The sequence below is a fragment of the Muntiacus reevesi genome, chromosome X (genome assembly GCF_963930625.1).
Source record: "Muntiacus reevesi chromosome X, mMunRee1.1, whole genome shotgun sequence".
NCBI lineage: Eukaryota > Metazoa > Chordata > Mammalia > Artiodactyla > Cervidae > Muntiacus > Muntiacus reevesi.
The window spans coordinates 35,600,518-35,609,711 of NC_089271.1; the positions used below are offsets into that span (position 1 = coordinate 35,600,518).

Genomic DNA, 9,194 nt, shown 5'->3' on the forward strand with positions numbered 1-9,194 from the left:
TGGGATTATGAAAGGTAGGAAGTTTAAATATTCAAGGTGTACCAATACCAAGGAAAGAGCTGATATGTCAGTTCCAGTCCAAAAACTGTCTGCTGGCAGATTTCCCTCTTGCTCAGGGGAAGTCATTTTTTTTGTTTGTTTTTTTCAAGCTGATTGGATGCGGGCCATACACATTGTGGATGGCAATATGCTTTGCTCAAAATCCATCAATTTACATGTTACTCTAAAGCATACACTCATAGAAACATTCAGAATAAGGTTTGACCATGTATCTGAACACCATGGCCCAGCCAAGCTGACACATACAATTGAAACCATAAATTTAACTATCATCAGTAGTGTCACTGTAACACCTACATTAAGCGCTTGATTGAATACATAGGGACTTTGGCCGGGCTATGTTAAGTTTCTGCTCAACCTAATTAGGAAACAGGATATGCAAATTAAAATAACTATGACAAATGGCAAAACATAATGTCTGTGAGAATGCATTCACATAGATAATTGGTGCGAACATGAATTGGTATGGCATTTTTAGAATGAAATTTTAGCAATATTTATAAAAATTGAAAATAATAACACTTTCTACTTAAATATGGTGACACACAGCTATTTCTTTTAAAAAGTGCATATTTTCCAAAGAATTCATGTTCCAAAATGCTTATTTCAGTTCTATTGGTCATAGCATAAAGTGGGAAGCAATTATGTGTCTATCGGTGGAATAATGGTTAAGTTAGGGCACACATTCATGGCAAGTCTAGGCAGAAGTTACAAAAGTGAAGTAGATACATATGTCCTGCTATGGAAGGGTCCTTCATTTTATTAGTTGATCATTTATTAATTGACAGAGACAAGTGGGAGAAGAATATATACATCACTACCCATGTATTAAAAAAATCACCAAATACATTTATATGTGAAAAAGCCTAGAATCAGCTTTAGCATATCAGATTGTTCATAGTGGTTAACTCTGGAGAAGGGCTGAATTTTTGAGAAATATTCTAAAGAGTGGAATTGTGATTTATTTGTCTTGTTAGAATGTTTTTTCTTTGCAAGTAAGCTCTTTGTACTGTTACCTTAGTAATTGGAATATTTAAATAAGTCTGACAACAGAACTGTGCTACCCTGGAGGTTCAGATGGTAAGTAATCTATCTGCAATGCAGGAGACCCAGGTTCGATCCCAGGGTCAGGAAGATCCTCTGGAGAAGGGAATGACTATCCACTCCAGTATTCTTGCCTGAAAAATCTCATGGAGAGAGGAGCCTGGCGGGCTACAGTTCATGGGGTCGAAAATGGTCGAACACGATTGAGTGACTAACAGACAATAGCAGAACTAGTAGCTGTGATTCAGTGAGATAAAATTCTCTTAATCTGAAACGTGAATGGCTTAATACAAGAAGCATTTACACTGCACATAAAGTGGATGAGGTTGGCAGGGACTCCCTGCTGTCAATTGAAGTAGAGTTCCAGGCTTCCAACTCTTGTAAGTTCACCATCTCAAGACAAGTTCTCCATGTTTGCTGCCAAACAGATGAAAAAGCATGCAAGTGTCAAACTGGTTCTCATGTGCCTTAGCCTGGAACTGACAAATGTCATTACTTTAGCTTCTATTTCAGTGGCAAGGGCCACTCGCACAATCCTTTCTAGCTTTGCATGTACTTTCCAGTGTAGTATTTCCAGGAATGTAGGAAGTAGAGGAAGCCAGGATATGGGTGAACATTTGCAGTCTCTCCCACAAACTGTTAGATAATCTGTGTTCAATACAGAGCAACTATTACATAATTCGTTATGACAGCAACCCTCTTTGTTTCTTGGAGAGTTTTCTGAGAAGTGCAAATTAATCTTGCAATTAACCAGCTTTTTCAAGAACCTAAGATGTGATAGGTGCTTTCCAATACAGGATGCCATTTCATTTTCAAAAGGAGCCTGAAAATTATCAGTAGGAAAGGCTCACCCTTCTTTACTCAGTAGTACCTCTCTACACTACTCTTTGAAAGAACCTCTATCATCTGAGTAGCCTGAGCATTTTCTGCTTTCTTTTTGGTGCTTGTTCAATATCTTAACTTGGGAGCCCCTCCTACATGTCACCTGACTGAAAGTAATGGAACATTTTCATCTGTGAAATGAAAATGTACAGGTGCCATTAGACACCCTGAAAACTAGCATTTTCTTCTGGGCTGTGTTCACAGATAAAAGGCAATGGAAGGATGGTGAATTATTTTTCTTTCTTTTAAAATCGAAGCTAACATGACTGCCAAGGAACCATTTTCAACCTACTGCAGAATTTGTAGGAATTCAGCTTCTCTAGATGTTTGCTTATACAGTGATTTCCATGATGTTTCCTTATCTACTATTTGTGGAAGAGGATTTGATTTTGACCATGTAAGTATTCTCCTGTATAGATACATATGTCCAGTTTCAAAAAAGACACTAGTAAAATCCTAATTCACATATCAAGTATTTGTTGCTCAGTCGTATATCCTGCCAGGGTCCTCTATCTATGGAATTCTCCAGGTGAGAATACTGGAGTGGGTAGTCATTCCCTTCTCCAGGGGATCTTCATGAGCCAGGGATTAAATTTGGGTCTCCTGCATTGCAGGCAGATTCTTTACCATCTGAGTCATAAGGCTGATTTCAAAAACCCCTTTCTAACTTCAGAGTTACATGCTGGAAACCAGTAGGTTCTGTGCCCACTCATATTCCCCTAACTAGTGTATTTGGAAAATGCCTTGAGTGTGATAAAGATGCCGATGGAGGACTATCACATTTCTAAAATTCACTGTCCAATGCGAACTCTACAGAGTGAAGACTGTTGCTCTCAGAGGGATCCCATGATGAGGATCCGTCAAGAGATGACTACAGGGAGTTGGAATATTTCATCAGGAAGAGGGCAGATGATTCTGGGCTGTCTATTCCACTGGGAGCAGGACTCAGTGTCCAGAGGAATTAAGAAACAAAAGGTCTACAGCTGGGAGGTGTGGGTCTCATGTGGGCAACAGACACTCTCCAGTCAGGGGTCTTGTCCCAATTCTGCCACATACAACTCTGCCATACGAACTTGGGCATATTACCAAGCTCTGTGAGCCTTAGTTTCTTCATCTGTGAGATGGGACTGATAAGCCCTGTGTTGTAGGACTGTTGAAATCCATGTGCTGAATGTAAAACAACTAATGTACTGTCTTTAGTACATTGGGTCTTTAATGATTAACAGTTACTACTATTATCTTGACCTCAGACCCCAACACCCTCTTTATTGGGATTTATTTATTGAGAAGATGTTAGACAAAATGCAGTACTCTAGGACATGGTATACCAAGTCCGTTAAAAATGGTTATTAGCAAGAAAACCTAAATTAGTTTTCTCTTTTATAGCATATATTATTTCTGTTTTGGAGTTTTGTTAAAATGAATGCACCTCAAGGCTCCTAGAATTGTGGAGAGGAGCACTCCTTCTATTCCCACTCAGCTGCCCTTCTTCCCAAACCACCCTTATTTTCATTTATTTTGCCCCTACCAGAAATCTAGGTCTCACATTTCTGTTGTTCACTTAGTCAGTTGTGTCCAACTCTGCGACCCCATGGACTGCAGCATGCCAGGCTTCCCTGTCCTTCACTATCTCCTGGAGTTCGCTCAAACTCATGTCCATTGAGTCGGTGATGCCATCCAACCATTTTATCCTCTGTTGTCCCCTTCTCCTCCTGCCTTCAATCTTTCCCAGCATCAGAGTCTTGAACCCCATAAACAGTATGAAAAGGCAAAAGATCTCACATAGAGGATGATAAATTACACTCAAGATAATCTCATTAAAATGTCCCTTGAATGGAGTTGGTTCTGGCTCTGTAAAAGCAGCAAAAACAGCGCCAGCCCAGTAGCTAGTGGCACTTTAAAGGAATATCACTCTGTTTCTCAGAAACTCCTTGACGACAGCGTACATAAAACAACTAGTTTGTGTACTGTATTCAGGTGCAGTGCGACAAGAGCACAGAACAAGTTCCATTCTTGCCCGAAATAGATTTCTTTGGCTTACCATAATACTATGTTCAGTGCAATAACTTTCAGGTTGTTAGCTTCAGACTCAGATACACTGGAGGGTCTGGCTCCTGCTCACCATTTCCATGCCTCACCTTGCCCACCGCTCAGCTTCACTGAACCTTCCACTGAAGGACTTATGGTTTCTCAAGGCCCCAATATGCCTCATCTCAGGGCATTTAAACTTGATTTCTGTCATATGGATCCTCCATCTTCTCACTCATTTTTCCTTGTCCTTTAGGTCTTAGAGGATACCCACCATCATCTTTATGTAACTGCTGCTCCTATATGCTAAAATACTATGGATGGGGCTTGGGTCTTACTTATCCTAATGTCCTCAGGACTAGTGTGGTCCCTTCTGAAGAGTAGCTGCCCAATTAATGTTTGGAGTTAATGTTCCTTCTACACCTTGAATGAGCTAAGCAAATCCAAATATATGTATTTAATTTTTTTGCAGAACACATTAACAGGGAAAAAACAAGCCAGGAACTGACCATTTTTTACTTTTTATTGCTGTTTATTGACTCTAACTATCTTACTGCTGCATTCTTAGAAATTTTCAAGGAAATTCCTAGTTTCCATTTATTACAGAATAACAAATCTCTTACTCTTAAATCTGAGGAAGAGTAATAGATGTGTAAACAATGTCATTCATAAACTTATATTCTTACGCTAATAAATCCTCTTGTTAAAAGAAAAAAAACTTGAAAAATGCCAAAAAGAGGTAAATTTCCAACACAGTGAAATATAAGAATACACAGAATACACAGATGTTATATACTTTTTCCCCCTAATCCCACTCCAGCCTTCCAGTTTCAAACATTGACATCCCTTTTTAAGAACAAAGTGCAGAGTCTGCCTCAGTCTTCAGTAAGGGTGGGAGAAATCAGAACTTGCACTGGCCATGGCACTTGTGCCGGCCGTAGCTTCAATTCTGGCTTGGGCTCGCTCTTCTTCATCTCTCAAAGCCTCCTCATACTGAGACGGGAAGCTCTTGGGGTTGGTCCCATGGATCTTAGCCAAAAACTCCAGCAACTTCATCTTGTTGACTTCAGCATGGGCTCTTGGACCCCACAGGAATTCATAGCGAGGGGGATCACTAGTGGGCACCTGCTGGTACTCCAGATACTTTTCCTTCACCAAATCACTGGTGATGAGCCTCCCAGGTTCCCCAAAGATGAAATGCTTCCTCCCAGAATATATATTCATCATATTCAACACTTTCCAGACTTCCTCCTCAGTGGCGCAGTTCCCCTCCATGAAAATCACTCCCAAGATAATTATCAGGAGGCCAGTCTTGGGCATGCCCTGTTGATCACTCATCATTCCATTGTAGGTGAGATCCAGCTTGTTAGCAAGGGTATAGCTATGGCTGATGGGATCCACTTCCTTCACATCAAGGCCAAAGACCAGCTCCATGCGCTCAGAGGCACTCCTGAGAATCTCAACGAAGTCATCCTTGTACTCTTTGACAACATTACCAATCATGTCTGCCTTTGTGACTGGTTCTCTCATTTGATACTTTTGCAGCAGGAAACTGATTAGCAGTTCCACCTTTTCATCTAGAAGGTCTATGTGCAAGTTCTCAAGGTCTGGCAGGGATTGCAGAGTGCTTGATTGTTCCATCTCTTCTTGGCTACTGGAACCCCCACCTGATTTTTCCATCTCTTCTTGGCTGCTGGAACCCTCAGTTGATCTGTTTAATGAGGTGCCTGTGGTGACAGTGGAAGAAAAGGAGGCATTCTGAGGACCCTGGGGAGAACTGGGTGTCCCAGAAATAGAAACGTCCTCCATGGGGCGGGGGAGCAGGGTAGAGGAGGAGAAAGAGGAAGCCTCATTCTCAGCTTGTGTTACCCTTTCTCCTGCCAGGCCCTGGGTCTCCCTGTGTGCCTAAAAGTATTGCTCATGTAGGAAGCATGGACTCTCCTTATTATCAGTCATATGTGGCAGGTGACAGGAGTGTCAAGAGAGTGGGCTAAGAGGGCCCTCAGTTTAAGGGAGAGGGGGAGGGTGTAACTGGTCTCAGCTGGTAAACTTTGCCATCACAGTTCTCATGGAGGCTACCTCCACAGGTCTTCCCCAAGGACAGTGCTCTAGGGGCCTCATAGGACTTCTGTCCTACACCACCTGTTCCATAATAACCTGAAGGAGGAATGGAAAGATTCCTCAGGATACAGCTGGCCCACTCAGACTAAAAGCAGGGCAAGGTTGAAGCATGTGGGGTCCCTTGTGTTCAAAGGTGTGTATCCGCTCAGCCTTTCATTAAGGGTCTTCACCTTGACTCAATGCATTGATTGGAACATTTCCTCCTTCTGAACTAGGGCCACCCATCCTCCCTCCTCAGAGTAGGGCACTTACTTCCCTGAGAACCCTGAGTAGGAAGTCTGAGGATGCCTGAGTGTAATAGATTTATTGACAGCTGCCCGGGTGTAACAACCGGGGTGGTGGGGGGGAGGACGCCGTCTATTCTGGGGTGGGTAGTTCCCTCAGTTCTCACTGAGGGCCCTCACCTTGATCCCTAGAAGGCCCTCGGTCACTTCCCCTCTGTTTTCCTGAGGCCAGGCTCCCTTGGGGGCACGCCTCACCTCCCTATATCAATAAGAGTGAAAGTCAAAGGGCACCTCAGTCTAAAAGGTATTCTGGGGTTTCTTAGGGATGAGAGCAGGGACTGGGCTCTCATGGATCCTGGCCGTTTTTGTAGAGTGGTCCCATAATTTCTCAATGAAGAGTCTCACCGGGACACCTACAGAGCCCAGGAATCTTCCCTCTGCTGACGTATGGACAGGTCTCTACAAGCCTGAGGCTCCCAAAGAGGACTCAGGGGCACCACTTCTATCTCCTTCCGTAGGACTTTCCAATGCTGACAGCTAGGGTGTGGCTGTTTCTCTTTTCTGAGATGGGCGATACCCTCAGTTCTTAATCACATGTCCTCACCTACATTTCTTGCAGGCCTAGGACTCCGCCCTAGAGCAAAGTCCGCTTTTCGCTGAGACCACCCCCATACCCACCCCCAGAACAAATGAGTGGGTGCCTCATTCGGACAGTTATTCCAGAGCTCTCCAGGCTGGGGGTAGGGGCAGGGCTTTGTGGGGGGGCCCTTCCTCTCTGAGTGGACGGCTCCTCAGTCCCTGTTCAGAATCTTTACCTGGACTCTTTGCAGAACCGTAATTTGTCTCTCTTGATTTTTGACCTCTATCCTCAGATGGTGTCGCACCGCTCTCACTTCCGGAGGGGGAAGTTAAGGGGCGTGACTTCCGGCCACGCACATGTGGCGGATCCCTGAGCAGATAGAATGAGCGGGGCTACGTGAGACCCCACCCCCACGTGTCTATTCTCACTTAATGTCCTCACCTGGCCTACGGAATGGAGAAGGCAATGGCACCCCACTCCAGTACTCTTGCCTGGAAAACCCCATGGACGGAGGAGCCTGGTGGGCTGCAGTCCATGGGGTCGCTAGGAGTCGGACACAACTGAGCGACTTCACTTTCACTTTTCACTCTCATGCATTGGAGAAGGAAATGGCAGCCCACTCCAGTGTTCCTGCCTGGAGAATCCCAGGGCCAGAGGAGCCTGGTGGGCTGCTGTCTGTGGGGTCGCACAGGGTTGGATACGACTGAAGCGACTTAGCAGCAGCAGCAGCAACAGCCCTACAGGAACTGGGAATCCTCCCTCCCCTTGCCTGAGACCACACCCTTCAGACCAACGCACTAACCTGGATAACCCCCCCCCACCAGGAGAAGGTCAGGGGTGGTACCATCTGGCCACCCCTACTGGGAGCTTCCCAGGGCTAACAGTTGGGACTTGGCTCGGTGAAGCCCTCTCTTTTCTGGGGTGAGCGGCCACGTTTAGCGCTCACTCAGGATCCTTCTCTCGGCCACAGTCCTTTTGATTAATTAACTGATCCTTGATTAATATTTCTTACTAATTAAGGGGATTATCAATCCGTGCACATCTGTCAAACTGCAACTCTCATAGAGATTGAAATCTGAGTCCCAGGCTAAATTTTAGTTGGGGAGGCTGCAGCACAAGGTACGTGTGTGTCTAGAGGAGCTGCTGGACTGTTAGAGAAGCCACACACCCCTTCCCAGCAGAGATATCTTCTCCAGCCAGACTTAAACACTTGGGAATCTTCTGTTCCAAAAGATTTACAGGGTGGAGACTCATGTAGACACATTTTTAAGGTAATTTTGGCCATATCCCTTCGAAACATTGTGTCACTTCATTTAAAAATGAAATGAACAGTTGTAAGAACCAGCATAGGCCCACTAGGTGGATATATGTTCTTATTTGACCTCTAATCATTGGATAAATAATTGAAATAGTAAAGCAGGAAAGAACCTTACAAATTGTCATTCTCTGGATGTAGAGCCTGGAGCACTGGGTTAGTGGGGGGCGGGGAGGTGATTTGTCAAGGATCATACAGTTTGTGCCACAAGGAGGAATCACAGTGACATCCGCTGTTTCCATCCTTGTACTCAAAATGACTTGGGGCTTCAGAGTGGGGAGTGGAGTGTTTTGCAAGTGATTTGTTCAGATATGTTGAAAACACTGAAATGCTCTATGACTATTTTCTCACTGTAAGAATTCCAAAGTGCAGTCATAACAAAACACTCCCTTGAGAATCCCCTCCCTCATCCCCACCACCATATAACCTTATTATGAGTTTATTCTGAATGGATGGAAACGTGCTCATGACTTATAAAAATGTAGCAATAAGGTACATATTATGTTTCAACTCTTCCTCAATTAGTAATGCATCTTGAAGCATATATAATATCAATCTTCAGCGTGGCCCTAAAGTCAGGAAATTCAGATAATTTTATTACTATTTTGCAGATTGACAATGTTCTTGATGACATTTTATATATTTGTCTATATTTTCAGACTGTACAAGACCTTTATATAGATTTAGCATTTTTCTTTATTAAGAAGACTAAAATGACTAAGCCTGTAATTAAAACTCTAATGCATTTTTGTCTGAAAATATTGTCTTGAGGTGGCATGCATATTGAGATATATAATTGGTGTTCTAAGTATTGCTCATGAGAATTAGTAGACTTTCCTTGGGCCATGAGAAAGGAGAAACAATAAAATTAAAAGGTTAACTATTTCTATACTCTACCTCTCTGTCTTTTATAGACTTAACCTCTGTATTTCCTGTTCTT

The 9,194-nt window shown here is 43.5% G+C and overlaps 1 protein-coding gene across 1 annotated transcript; it reads right to left on the reverse strand.

Moving 5' to 3' along the window:
- Nucleotides 1–1,498: 1,498 nt before the first annotated feature.
- LOC136154416 (melanoma-associated antigen B10-like) lies at nt 1,499–5,823 on the reverse strand. The gene is made up of 2 exons (XM_065916702.1): nt 4,923–5,823; nt 1,499–1,608 (listed from the first exon to the last, which is right to left on the reverse strand). Exons 1-2 carry the CDS (start codon nt 5,821–5,823, stop codon nt 1,499–1,501), a joined length of 1,011 nt encoding a protein of 336 aa, XP_065772774.1.
- Nucleotides 5,824–9,194: the final 3,371 nt, after the last annotated feature.